General features: G+C 55.8%; 1 protein-coding gene across 1 annotated transcript in view; it reads right to left on the minus strand.

The window, feature by feature from the left end:
* Nucleotides 1-14389, minus strand: part of CARMIL2 (capping protein regulator and myosin 1 linker 2) — a gene marked incomplete in the record, with an annotated part of 133006 nt that overhangs the window by 77091 nt on the left and 41526 nt on the right. Inside the window, 4 exon segments of the mRNA XM_034788268.1 lie at nucleotides 2257-2325; nucleotides 7989-8161; nucleotides 10324-10381; nucleotides 11540-11636. Of these exon segments, the coding sequence (XP_034644159.1) occupies nucleotides 2257-2325; nucleotides 7989-8161; nucleotides 10324-10381; nucleotides 11540-11636 (397 nt within the window).

Genomic DNA, 14389 nt, shown 5'->3' on the forward strand with positions numbered 1-14389 from the left:
GAGGCCTCATCTGGAATACTGTGTCCAGTTTTGGGCCCCACACTACAAGAAGGATGTGGAAAAATTGGAAAGAGTCCAGCGGAGGGCAACAAAAATGATTAGGGGTCTGGAGCACATGACTTATGAGGAGAGGCTGAGAGAACTGGGATTGTTTAGTCTCCAGAAGAGAAGAATGAGGGGGGGATTTGATAGCAGCCTTCAACTACCTGAAGGGGGGTTCCAAAGAGGATGGAGCTCGGCTGTTCTCAGTGGTGGCAGATGACAGAACAAGGAGCAATGGTCTCAAGTTGCAGTCGGGGAGGTCCAGGTTGGATATCAGGAAAAACTATTTCACTAGGAGGGTGGTGAAACACTGGAATGCGTTACCTAGGGAGGTGGTGGAGTCTCCTTCCTTGGAGGTTTTTAAGGCCCGGCTTGACAAAGCCCTGGCTGGGATGATTTAGCTGGGAATTGGTCCTGCTTTGAGCAGGGGGTTGGACTAGATGACCTCTTGAGGTCCCTTCCAACTCTGATATTCTATGATTCTATGAAAAGAGCGACTGCGATTGGCTGCACCAGCTACGTTATGCTGTGAAGCTGTGAGATGGCGTGTGTGGCGTTCAGCTTATAGATGGTTTAGGGTCACAGAATTCTGATCCAAGCCTGGATCCAAAGTTCTCATCCACCTTCTGCCCCATCTCCAGTGTGTGCCATTCACTGTAATAGAGCAGTGGTTTTCAACCTAGGGGTCCACAGACTACATCTAACATTTCCAGAGGGGTCTGCACCTCCATTCCAAATTTTTTAGGGGGAAGTAAATGAATAAGGTTGAAACCCACTGTAACAGGCAGAGAAATCCAAAGGAGAAAGGTCAGATAACTTCAGATTCCCAGCACCTGTATGATCTCGCCTCCTCCCCGCTCTCCAATGCATTATCACTTCCCTGCGCTGCACCACAACGAAGTGCTAGGGGAGAAGAAATCCTTTCAAGGTCTAAGTGGGGCATTGTTTCTTTGTACAGCTTTGGTGGTGCCTCACTGTCTTGCTGTGTGCGGGCAGCAGTATTGTTTGCAGGAAGGCTGGTCCAGTGGGTAGGGCACTAGCCGAGGCCCTGGGAGATGGAGGGTCCCTGCTCACCACAGACTTGGCAAGTCACTGAGCCCCCAGTTCCCCATCTGTGCAATGGGGATAATAGTGCCCTGCCCACAGGGCTGCTGGGAGAGCTACTGATGAAACGTGCTGTGTCAGGCATTACTGACACCGTAAGCCATGGAGCACAAGACTGCAGGCCTCATCCGGTACAGCCCACATTCTCACAAGTGACTCGTGATTCCGGGTGCCCAGCTTGTGACACTGAAGGGCCCCACCTTTTAGGGCAGTGAATTAGACCCTTCTCATCTTGGGGAATCTAAAGATAGAGGCACCCCACTGTCACTAGCACCTCGGGGTTTGTCCGCACGAACACTTAGTTCATGGCAAGCTGGCAGGTAAATCCACCACGTGCTGTCAGTGCAAACCACGCTGCTTTGCACGAACAGTGTCCTAGTGCGCTTTAATCTATGCCCATTTCAAAGCGAGGCAGATCAAAGTGCACTAACGCGCAGCAGCAGATCCACACGGGTACGTTTACACTACCCGAACCCCCTGGCTGCCAGTCTCAGAGTACAGCCCTACAGATTCATGCTTGCACTCTGGCGCTAAAAATAGCCATGTAGCCGTTCCAGCTGGGGCTGGAGCTCGGGCTCTCAGCAGATCATCCTGTCTGCCACGGGGGGAGGGGGGTTAAGCTTAGCTCATTAATGGTCAAGCAGCTCTCTGAGATCTGTGGCTGCAAGGTGGTAGAGAAGGGTGGGGCATAGCACACGGTTACACGGGCCCTTCCCAGGCCTGCCTTCTAGCTACAGCACCTTGCACATCTCCATTTCCCCCTGCATCCAGCCAGCTGCCTGCCCACCCTCTCCCCACATGCAATTAATGAGGCTTCACTTCACCGCAGCCAGCACCTCGCTCGCCAGAAGCAACACACTTGACACAGCCTGTCCCCACTGCCAACAGGCAGACCCTTATCCCAGGGCGACCCCACCTGCGCTCTGTCTCCTGGCATCTGACTTAGACCCTGCTGTGCTCTGTCAATATCACCTGTCTAGTTTCACCAGGTTAGGGGCTAGTGGGAATCCCTTCCGTGAACGATCCCAGGTCCCAGCGCAGAACTCCCTACTAGCAATGAAACCTGCATGTCACTGAGGAGTTAAAGCAGATGCTTTACGCCGCCCCTACCTTTCCAAAGCACGGGCAACATCAAGGAATCCATGGGCCGTGGTGTTGTTTCTGTCCCAAATTACTGTCCTGGGAAGAGAAGAAAGAGGGTGAACCCCAAAGAACAATTCCCCCTCACAAGGCACGTGCTTTCAGCATATTAGAAGCACAGATTTGTCCGAGCCAGGAGGTTGCACTCCAGATACAAAGTTCTCCACCGTTCAGCAGGGGATTGGCTCAGCCCACTCCAGAGAGAGGGGCTCACTGCACAGATTAGGTCAGATCCTCTAGCCCGGTGGCTCTCAACCTTTCCAGACCATAGACCCTCTTCAGGAGGCTGATTTGTCTTGTGTACCCTCAAGTTTCACCTCACTTAAAAACTCCTTGCTTACACAATCCGATATAAACATACAGAAGGGTCACGGCACAGTAGTACTGACAAATCGCTGACTTTCTCCTTGTTCCCATAGAATTATAAATACAAATACTGTACTTACAGCTCAGTGTATAGTACACAGAGCAGTCTAAACAAGCCATTGTATGAAATTTTAGTTTGTACTGACTTCGCTAGTGCTTTTTATGTAGCCAGTTGTCAAACTAGGCAAATATCTAGATGAGTTGCTGTATCCTCTGGACGACCTTTGCATAACCCCAGGGGTACACGTACCCCTGGTTGAGAACCACTGCTCTAGTGTAATGAGCAGCCCTTCCTGAGATGCTAAATCCAGGCCAGGATTTAAGGAGATCCTGTATGGCCCGTAGGCTGTTAGTCTGGGAGCTAGAAAACTCCAGGGGCTGGCAGAGTCAAGGAGGAATTCTCCTTATACAGAGCACAAGCCTGTCCCTTCTCCAGCACGAGGGACACTAAAGACCTGAACTGCCCCCAAGTTTTGGGGGGCTGGGAGCAGGGTTTTGGCTGGGGTTTAGAATGGTGTTATTGGGCTGGCTGAACCGTCCAGCCCATCTCTTTGGCAAATCTCTCTGGGGACTTATCCAGCCCCTCCCTGCAGTATCCCAGTGCCTCCAAAATGAAAAGCGGGGTGATTCTGGGAAATGGAGCAGCCCAACACATTCAGGGACTTTGCAGGCTGCAGGGCACTGAGCGGGGTCTCAGTGAAATCTCTTTGCCCCACAGTGCGTAGCTGCTGTGTCCGTTTCCAGCGAGAACCACTACTGGTCGCCCGCAGAGGCTGTAAAAGGACAGTGCACACAGGGAGCAAGGGATGCTGCAGCGAAACCACCACCGCTGCCCTGCCAGGCAGGAGAGTGCGAAGTGGGGAGGGGCAACATGCATCTTCTCTGTCGTGCCAGCAGCACAGTGCGAGCTCACCAAGGGCTTGGAGAGCCAGGCAGCTGCTGCACCTGGCCGTACAGCACGTCCCCAAGAGGCGACCCCACTGAGCTCTGGTGTGATCACTCACCACACTGGAGGGGCCTGCCCTGCGGCTGACTCTGCGGCGATTCCCGCTGCTCAGCCACAAGCAGTAGGCAGGGGACTGTATCACAGGCCGGATGAGCCGCACTGCACAAGGGCTGAAGCCAAACTCCGGTTGCGGCCATTTGAAAGCTCTGACCCTTCAGCTGGCATGTGCCCCTGGCCTGGGGTCGTTAGCTTCACCCATCTCCCACTGCAGAGAAGAGAGCCCAAATCGCACAAGAGCAGCGTCCCCAATTCTTGGGATGCATCATGAGTCTTGTGAGCTTTGGTTTCTTTCTTAAAGCCCCCAGCTCCTGGAGTCATGGGATTACATCGAGAATCTCGCCTTGCATTAAAAATACATTTTTTTAAAGTCTCTAGCGTTGGTGGCTGTGGAGAAAAGCATGAAAATGTGGCCTGCATGCCACCTACAAGCCCAGACTCCAGGAGCCAAAGAAACCAAACCCATGAGTTCAAAATCTCACGATTTTAAAGCCAATCTCGTGATTCTGGGGGCCTGACCCCTGATTTTGGCAGGTCTTTGGCAACACTGCAGTGGGTAAACTCCAAGCAGCAGAGGGTTAAAGAACAGGGCTGAGAGACTGGGATTTTTCACTGCCTTGAGCAAAATGGAAACAGAAAAACTGCAATCAGAGCGCACCCACACAGAGCCTGAAGTGACAGGTGTGAATTAAACCCCACGGAGTTCTCTTGCTGCCAGTTTGCGAATGGATGAGCCCTAGCTGTGGGCTGGCTAAGCCTCCAATGCAGAATTCCAAGCGTGGGGGCGAACATCTCGGGATGAAGAGGGATCTTTTCCCTGTAACCCCCCACCCCCAGGGGAAGGATCTGAACAGATGGAGCTGTGACTTTCCCTTCCATCGCCAACGATGCAGATTCAGCCAGGAGAGGTTTTGTCAGCCATTCTTGGGGCCGGGCTAACCCGAGGCCGGCAGACATGGCCATGCCGGCCATGAGACAGGTCCTGCCAAAGTGACATAGAACTAGGGTGACCAGATGTCCCAATTTTATAGGGACAGTCCCGATTTTTCAGTCTTTTTCTTATATAGGCTCCTATTATCCCCCACCCCATCCCGATTTTTCACATTTGCTGTCTGGTCACCCTACGTAGAACGCTGCACATGAGCTCAGAGAGACCCACCAGGCCCATGTTTGCCTTGTTTTGATGTGCAAACTTCACCTTGCAACAGCAGGGAGAGGTGACCCTGCTCCCCGGGGGAGAGAACTCTGCTGCCGAACGCCAGGTGGTTAATCCCAGAATCCTCTGGAGGGGAAATGGCTCTCCACGGGCCACCTAGCCCCTCCCACCACCTGCCTGCAGGCCCAATCGTCTCCCAGCTCCACCCCTCTGAGGCTGAGATCTACAGCTCAGGACACCGTTGCTATTGCTTCGGCAAAGGACGTCTGTCAGCCAGTGCCGGGCGAGGGGGGCAGAGGCCTGGGAGGCGCAGCTAGTGAGCTGCATGCCGGAGAACTGGGCACCCAGAACTATTGGCGGCTAGCTAGGGATCAGCAGTCCCAGCCTCGCGCCGTGGCTAGCGACGCCGGTTATTAATCTGCCTCGTTCCCACGTTGCTCTGCTGGACCTGGGGAACGTGACCAGCCACAGAGGTTTGCAATTCTCTCTCCTCAGAGAAGAAATGCAGCAATGAATGCAATGAGATAACGGGTCCTGCGCCGGATCTCCCCATCTCCGCCCCACTGCTGGGTGAAGGCACTTCCTCCCCTCCCAGCGCCACTGGACAGGAGATTTGGAGCCCTGGGGCCCTGCAGCGAGAGCCAGTGACCCACAGGCACCAAAGCAGCGGGGAGAAGGCAGCAAAGCTGGAGGTCAGCACCTGGCCAGCCTGCTCCCCTCTGTCACGCAGCATGGAGGGGAGCCGAAGTTGGTAGCCATCCTCCCGTGAGAGTGACTGTAGTGGGGCGGCTGCCCCACTCCCGCAGAACAGGGGTTGAAAGCAGCCCTGGAGAGGGCTGTGGCTGGAAAAGAGAGTTGAAAGCAGCCAAGCTGGGCTGATTGGGGAAGCAGCCACAGCTGTGGCCAGCTCAATTAGGGCCCAGCTGGCCCTGATAAGAGGGCTGTGGGCCAGAAGCTGGGGGAGTCTCTCTCCAGTCCCGGAGGGAGAAGGGCCTGGCTGCCTGAGAGGAAGGTACCTGAACTGGAGCAGTGCTGGGGAGCTCCAGCCTGGTAAACCCCCAGGCTGCAGGCCTTGGTGAAGGCCTATAGAGGTACTGGGGCTGCAGAAGGGCAGCCCAGGGATAGGCAGAGGCAGCTGGTCCAACCCCCTTGCTGATGAGGCGTGGCCTTTACAGACTGCAATTGGCCCCAGGGAGCAGGGGCTGGATGACGACTGGCAGTAGCCACTGAGGCAAGGTGGGTGAGAGGGTTGGGGGTTCCCCTGGGAGGGGAGACCCAGAGTGGGGGTATTGCAGAGGGCAGAACCCCAGGGTAAGGGGCACCAGGGTCCGGGAGCCAGCAGCAAGTGAGACATTGGCCTCCAGAGGCTGGAATCGTGCTAGTTCCCAGGACAACCAGCAGGAGGCGCCAAGCCGGTGAGTCTCGCTTCGCTACAGTGACATTGCACCTGGGCGGGCATGGCCAGCTGGGCTGGGAGGGGAAAAGGGCACTCGCTCTCCACAGTACGGTCCCTTAACACCGCTCAGGGCTTCCCTCACTGCAGAGGAGGCTTGGGGCCAGCCATGGTAGAGCACTGCACTGCCAGTGCTGGAGAGGGACAAGGACACCGCCTGGCTGAAGGGGAGCCCAGGGGCTCTGCACTGCCATTTCCATAGATCTTTGACTTCCACCAAGAGTCCTGTCACGTCCCTCCCTGCATCTCCAGGGGCGTCACATTGACCATTTTGCTCTCCCAGCTGTTCCTCGCCTGTAGCAGGGGAGTCTAGGGCCCCAGTGCCTAACAGGGAGGCAGGGCATGCCCCAGCAATGCCTCCGCTTCCTTCCTGCAGCTGCAAGCCCAGGATACGCAGCCCTGGTTTTCCCTCCCTGGAGCCGTCGCCGCAGCTTGCAGCGAAGCTGAGGGCGCCGAGCACTGCCAGGCAATGGAGTCATCTGCCCTGACAGGCACTTGCCTGGACACTGAGTTGCAGAGTAACAGCTGGCGTGGAGGCTTAGCCATTCTATAATCCAGGCATTTCCTTTACCCTGTGGAGTACGTCGCCAACAAGCAGCTGGTATTGAATGAGCAGGTACAAACGGTCCCTCTAAACGGGCATCGGCGAGGGGCTCAGTGCACCTCTAACACCAGCTGATTACACGCCTGTAAACCTGCCTCAGGGCAGCAGTCACAGGTGCTTCCTGCGCAATTGGATCAGACCCACACTCCCCAGGATTTCTGTGCATACAGCAGACGTCGTGCAGAAGCAGCTGTTTGCAATAGGAGAGAGAGAACTCTTTGCAGGGCTGAGACCAAGAGACACCGAATGGCAGAGAGGGAAAGGATGGCCAAGGGGGTAAAGCAGCTGTGAGCTATCCAAGTTCAATTCCTGGTCCACCCCAAACACCCCGAGTGACCCTGGGCATGTCACTTAGCTTCTCTAGGCCTCAGTTCTCCATTATCCCCTGGGGATAAATCTGTTACAGGCTGTGAGGTGTGCAGATACTGCAGTGAAGGGCTCCGGATAAGCACCATAGATAGAGATGAGACAGATGCAGAGACCAGAAAGGGGCAATAGGGATCCTCGGGGGAAGGGGAGGGGAGAGTATACTGGGGGTGGGGAGGAATTTAAGGGGGTGAAGAAGAGATGGGTGGGGGGGACATCGTGTCAGTCACATCTCACTGTACTTTGGGGCACTGCTGGTGGCAGATGTCCCAGTGCAGCTGAGGTGCCAATGGCTCAGAGCCAGGGAGCGCCCAGCACACGGAACAGCCACGCAGGGGACGGAGCAGCCTGCGTGGGCAGGTGCGCAGCACGGAGAGGCAAGAACAAAGACAAGGAGCATATGAGAACTAGGAGAGCTTGCTCTCAACCAGACTGCTGGGAGGAGAGGGTGGGTACGAGGCAGGATGGAGGAATGGGGATCTGGGGAGAGACAGGATCTGCCATTATCGGATCAGTCTCAGTATTTCATTAAACAAGTGGTACAAATTTCACCAGCCGCTTGCCCTATTAAATGGAAACCCCGTGATTCCTAGGGCCTTTACACAGCACTTTCCTCCTGCTTAGCAAACCCCCCGAGGCAGCACACTCCTCTCCTCTCCTCTGGAAACGCGGCCCAGCAGCGCCCCGCAAGACTCAGCACTTACCAGCGTCCGCCTGCCTGCCTTTCCCCTACACACACGCACACTCTCGCTACCTGAGTTTTGTGTTGATCTGCAAGGCTTTGGCCAGCATCTTGGCTCCAGTGTCGCCAATGGTGTTCCCGCTGATGTCCAGTGTGCTGAGGCTGGTGTTACTGCCCAGGGCGTTCAGGAGGACATTGGTTCCCAATTTCAGTCGCGATTCGGCCACGGACAGGGATTGAAGAGGCTGAAAGACAAACACCGGAGGGAGAAAAGATCAGGTGCTGGTGCTGCAGGGTCCCTGGGGCTTTACAAGGGAGCAGGTCGCTCCCTCCCCCCCCATCTAACTACACAGACTGGGCCACTGCGTGATGGGACCAGCCGGGGAATCCCTGCCCCCCAGAGTGCCCTGTGCGGCTCACGAGCTCTTTGCCCTCTCTGGGCGGGCCGGTGGGCTGTGCTCTAGTTCTGTTGCCTACAGTCCTTGGCAGCCAGTAAGTGCAGGGCACAAGCTAATGAACACAAAGCTAGGGCCAGACCAAAGCTCCTAGATCACATGGGGTGGGACGCGGAGGGAGACACCTGGAAGCTGTTTGCATGAGGCCAGGAGCGGGCAGGAGGGAGGCCTGCAGGTAGCCCCGCCCCGCCCGCCTTTGCTCAGCAGCTCCAGCGTTCCCTATGTGTGGGGAATGGCCAAAGCCAAAGCAGAGCTGTCCTCGGACAAGAGCACCGGGGGGGGGGGGGGGGGGGAGGGAGAGAGGAATTTGTGAGCCCTCTTCCCCGTGCCAGGGGGAAGGATGGTGAAGTGATCCCTGTTCTGCCACTGACTCATGTGTCACCCTGGGTCTCTGTGCCTCAGGTTCCCACCTATATTGTGGGGCACTAGCCATGCCCTGCTTCCCCAGAGTACAGCGAGGGTGAGCCCACTGCTGATTGGGACGTGCTCAGATACTCCTGTGATGGGGGCCAGACAAGTATCTAGACAGACAGACAGACATCATTTGGCCCCTACCACAGGCAGAAAAAAGCACAGCCAACAACGCAGGGCAGGTCTGAGCCACGCCTGGCCGCTCGATCCTGCTGAAGCTCGGCAGGAGGAGGGGGCAATCCTGGAGGAGAAAGCTGCCATTTACCCACTAACAGCCTGGTAATCACGTGACTGGGAAAGGCCTGTTTAATGGGATTTGGGCTGCACAGACCTTTTCTGCCTGTGGCAGCAACTCTGTAATGCACCAGTGGGTTTTCTCCTTCAAAGGAGACCTGCAAAGATTAAAGAACATCAGTGCCCTTGCCCTTGTGGTGTCTCTGATGGGGGATAGGCCTGCAAGGGGTTTCTTCACATTAGAAATTCAGGTCTGGTCTAGCCTGTGTTCCCTGGAAGACTCTATGGGTGCCTGGAGGACTAGCAGGCTGACGAGGGGGAGTAACGAAGGTGAACTCTAAGCAGCTGAGGCCCGGGCTACACTCCAGAGCGAGGGTGTCGCAGGGCAGCTTGTCGGCCTCGCTGTGGAAGTGTCTACACTAGCGGGTTTTGGCTCCTGCAGCCGGGCGCCATTTGGGGTGCCCAGTTTTCGACCCTAAATGGCACCCGAACCAAAAGTCCAGTTACTGGCGCCAGGTCATTAACCGCATCAGCCCCTGCTCAGCTGGTGCTGCCTCCTACCTGCAGGAAGGCTCCTTGAGAGGATCCAGCGAGCGACGGGGGGAGGAGCGAGTGATGGGGTGGGGCCTTGGGGGAAGAGGCGGAGCACAGGGCAGAGCCTTGGGGGTCCAGTTACCGGCCCTCAGAAAGGTGGCAACCCCACTTTACATTTCAATTTCGCTCCTGCAGGCGTAACTGCTCTGCCGTGTGGAATTAACAACTCCACCTCCACGAGCGGCAGAGTCAAGATTGCTGCAGTTAGGTCGAAGCAGCGTCGGTAACACTGAGATAACGGTTTGGCCTCTGCCTGGCCTAGACGAATCTTCATTGCCTTTTCAATGTCCTGAGAAGAGGCCCTAGGATGTTAGACCTTCCAAACAGGTGACGTTTTCAGAAGCCCATCACCTTTGTTCTGGGCTGTTATCCATCCCCCCCATGTACAACACACATCTCTCCTGCTCCCTCCGCTTTACTTTAGACTCTACCAGCTGTTGATTCCTTTCCTATACTCTCCCAAACGCAGCGAGAAAAGCACTTATTTCTCAGTCTGACCATTCCTTTCAGATTAACACCAACCACAGAGGGAGCGACTCCATGGAAGAGAGAGACAGCGACTCCCCCACGTTCTGCATCTGAACTGAAACACAAAATGGCCAGTTGTCTCACAGCTGGCCGGGGGGTTCTGAAATGAATAGGAATAATTCAGAGGAAACGGCGTGAACGGTTCAGTTATGGGGCTCTGGGTGGGCGCCACAGCAATCACTTACACAGTCATCTTCCTGCGTGAGCTGAACAATCCGGTGGAGAACGTCGGCCAGATTGTCCCTGCGGAGGAGATGCAGAGGGGTCATTCGCCTTTCCCCATCGCACAGCAGAGCCTGACGTGGGCTCAAGTCAGCACCAAGCTGGGAAGCGTCCATTGCGGCTGGACGTTACTCTGACCGCATGGCTCATCTCTGCACCTCCCTCTCTCCCGCAAGCCACCAGCCTTTCCCTAGCTGCAGCCAGCCTGGGGCATTGAGCACCTGCCCAAGAGGTACTCTTGTTGGCTGGCCTAAGGGGGTGACCACACTGCAGTGTCCCTGCCCCTGAGACCCCAGGCCTCTGCATTATGTCAGCTGGACAGTAACCCAAGAACATAGGACTGGCAGGGATGGCCAGCGAGTCCAGTCCCCTGCTAATCACAGACAACCCCGTCAGATCATCCCCTTCATAAATGTATCAAGGTCCCATCTTCAAACTAGTTGGGTCCTTTGCCCCACTACTCCTTTGGGTGAGGTGCTGGGACAGCCTCCGCTCTGATGGTGAGAAACCTTCTTCTAATTTCCAGCCTGAATGTAAGCCTGGCCAGTTTATCCTGGTTCCAACATTGTCTTTTAGCTTAAACAGCTCTACCTCCCCCCCCCCTCCAATCAGCCCGTCTCTCATGGCCAAGCAAGCCAAGCTCTCTGTCTCCTCTCATACAACAGGCTCTCTCCAGTCCCCGATCACCCCAGCAGCCTCTCTCTGCACCTGTCCCAGTCTGAATTCAAGCAGCAAGAGCTCGTCCCCAAACCTGCACCGGGCTGAGCATGGAGGCAAACACCGCAGGCCTTTGGGGCTCATGATAGTCTGTGACTGGACTGGAGGGGGTTAAGAACAGGTTGGCTAAACCCCTGTCAGGGCTGGTCTAGGTTTCCTTGGCCCTGCCCTAGCACAGGGGGCTGGCCTGGCTGACTTCCAGCTCTGTTCCAGCCCCACATTTCTAAGAGATGATTCTGTGACTTTGACACCTCTGATTTACAAGAGCATCATGATTTAAAGGCCCAGTACACACAAAGCCAAATGGTGATTAACAACGCAAAGCTACAGTCTGTGCAGCAATTGCAGTAAATAAATGTAATTTGACTACCTGCAACATACCTAGTGTGTATAAAAATCAGGGGTTAGGCCCATGCCTGTTAAAGTTCACTTCATTACACGCATGAGTCACGTGACACTTACTTGGATTTGATGTTAAAATTCTTTCCTAAGGAGACATGCCTAATGGATTTGCTTCGGCCAATCGCCAGCACCAACGTGACCATGTCAGCATCAAAGCCTACGACACACAAAAGCAGCAGTGACAATCCGTGACCAGTGTCTGGCACTTAGTGACTGCCAACGCCCCAAGGACCCTTGGCATGAACAGGGAAGAGCAGAGTTAGATGTGGCAACCGGCGGCCACACCTGCAGCAGGAGGGTTGTGAGAAAAGCCCAGATGTTGCTCTCGTAGTACCAGATGCTGAGGGGCACATCCCCACCCGAACAGACCCACGGAGATCGACAAACTACTCGGTCTGTCCCTTGGCCACCTTCAGGGCACTGCAGCCTTGGCAGACGGTGACTCGCTGGCACGAGGAGGCTAGTGCCCTCGCAGAGTGGATGGGTATGTGGTGGATCTCGGTGGCTATTCCCCCGGGCAGCTTTACCAATCCCAGGCTCTGCTTTCAGACAGCCGTGTTTCTCCAGGGCTGGTGTGGAGTAGAGTGGAGAGCGCCAGCAGAACAATCCTGCCTCTGCTCCCCCCAGGGCACCTGGCTGAGCAGACGGAATAAAGCCTGGGGGGCGGGGACGGGCATGATCATGCGTAGGGCCCTTGCCGGGGGGGCTGCTCAGCAGCGGTGAGCGTTCCTGCCTGCTGACGGAGCCCAGTTCAGCCAGTTCTCTCCCAGTGTTTTCCCTCCCGTCTTGAAGTGAAATTAGACGATGCTTCTGACGGCAGGGAAGGTGTCCACAACCCAGGAAATCAGCCCCTCGCCTTGGCAGCCACGGACACACGCTGTCAGTGGGCTCAGAGAAGGCTGTCTGCTCAACAAGGTGGGCGCTGACAACGGAAGCATGGCGGGGTGGCACAGGAGCCCTCCCAGAACCAAGAAGTGGGGCTTGCCCACAGGGAAAGCTGGCTGCCTCCCCGCCCAGAACAGAATCCCTTAAACTCCAACAAATGGCAGCCAGCCAGAATTCAAATCCAGAAAATACAGCCAAAGCGACTGCCTTGTGACAAGCCAAGCAGGGCTCTACGCATTCCCTCCACAGGCATGTCAAGTGGTAAAGCCAGTCAGCTCCAACGCCTCGCTACTCGCCCACGTCCCATTGGTAGGACAAGAGATGCAGAGACTTTGGAAATCTTCCATCAGAAATGATAAAAAGGGAAGTGCAATGGGGCGTTTCAAGAAGGGAGTTCCCTCCTTCACAAGCCCTTGACGGCTTGTCATTGCTAATTTCCAGTGAAGTCCTACCAGAGCAAAACTCACACCCAAAACCAAACCAGGCCAGGAGAGGAGAGAACTGGAAACTCATCCCAAACCAGAACAGTGCTGGGGCACAATGGAAACCAACCCGCGATTCTGGAGCAATGCTCTGTGAGATCGCCACAACACTTGTTGAGGAGTCCGGTGTCTGGCCAGCAGGAAGCCAACGGGCCTGGTAACCAGGTTGGTCATTTTCACACAGCTGTCAGTTTGCTCACCACTGACCAGACACAGATGGAAAATTACTCCACACAACAGCCCCATTAGCACAGAATTGCTCTTCTCTAAGCTGCTCCTGTCCCCCCCGTGCAGCCCAGCTCAGAAGGAAACGGGCACATGCAAACTACCAGAGCAGTGCAGGAACCACAAGAAATCCAGGCATGTCAAAAATGATTTTTGTTCCTAATTGGAACAAAACCAAAGAATTCAGAAATCTGCCGAGAAATGAAATTTTCAAAAAAACACGAACTTGGGGTCAATGGAAACGTTTGCTTTTGATTCAGTAAAAAAAACAAAGCATTTGGATAATGTCAAAAATTCCATCGACATTAACATCTTCCCACAGAAAGTTTCTATTTCAGCCAAATGGCATTTTTGGATAAAAAAACGCTCCACCGGAACAAAATGTACCAGGTCTAACTGCAGCACAGCTCCAGCATGCCAGCCAGCCAGCCACTTGCTGCTCCTCGTGTTAATAGGGGCAGAAGATAGACACCAAACAAAAGCAATGGAGTCTTGGAGTAAAGGAAGAAGTACGCCAGGGAAATGCGGAAAGGGGCCTATGAACAGCTATACAAAGAAGCAAGGGCAGGAATGGCAGCAATACCGTATATAACAGGGGATGGCAAACTACGGCCCACGGGCCACATCCGGCCCGTCAGCTGATTTAATCTGGCCCTTGAGCTCCCACTGGGGAGCGGGGTCTGGGACTTGCCGCACTCCAGCCGGGGAGCGGGGTCTGGGACTTGCCGCACTCCAGCCGGGGAGCGGGGTCCGCGGCCGCTCCGTGAACACGCGCCGCAGTTCTGCACAGCTCCCAGAAGCAGCAGCATGTCTCCCCGCCGGCTCCTACATTTAGGGACAGCCAGAGGGCTCTGTGCACTGCCCCCGCCCCAAGCGCTGCCCCCGCACCTCCCATTGGCCGGGAACTGGTGTCTGGCCAATGGAAGCTGCAGGGCTGGTGCCTGTGGAAGGGGCAGTGCGCAGCAGAGCCGCCTGGCCACGACTCTGCGTAGGAGCCAAAGGGGGGACATGCCGCTGCTTCCGGGAGCTGCTTGAGGTAAGTGCCACCCGTAGCCTGCAGCCAAACCCTCCCACGCCCCAATCCCCTGCCCCAGCCCTGATCCCCCTCCCGCCCTCCGAACCCATCGGTCCCAGCCTGGAGCATCCTCCTGCACCCCAAATGCCTCATCCCCAGCCCCACCCCAGAGCCCACACCTCCAGCCAGAGCCCTCACCACCCCCCGCACCCCAACCCCCTGCCCCAGCCCGCAGCCCCCTCCTGCACCCTGAACTCCTCATTTCTGGCCCCACCCCAGAGCCCGCACCCCCGCCTGCAACCC

The sequence above is a fragment of the Trachemys scripta genome, chromosome 13 (genome assembly GCF_013100865.1).
Source record: "Trachemys scripta elegans isolate TJP31775 chromosome 13, CAS_Tse_1.0, whole genome shotgun sequence".
NCBI lineage: Eukaryota > Metazoa > Chordata > Testudines > Emydidae > Trachemys > Trachemys scripta.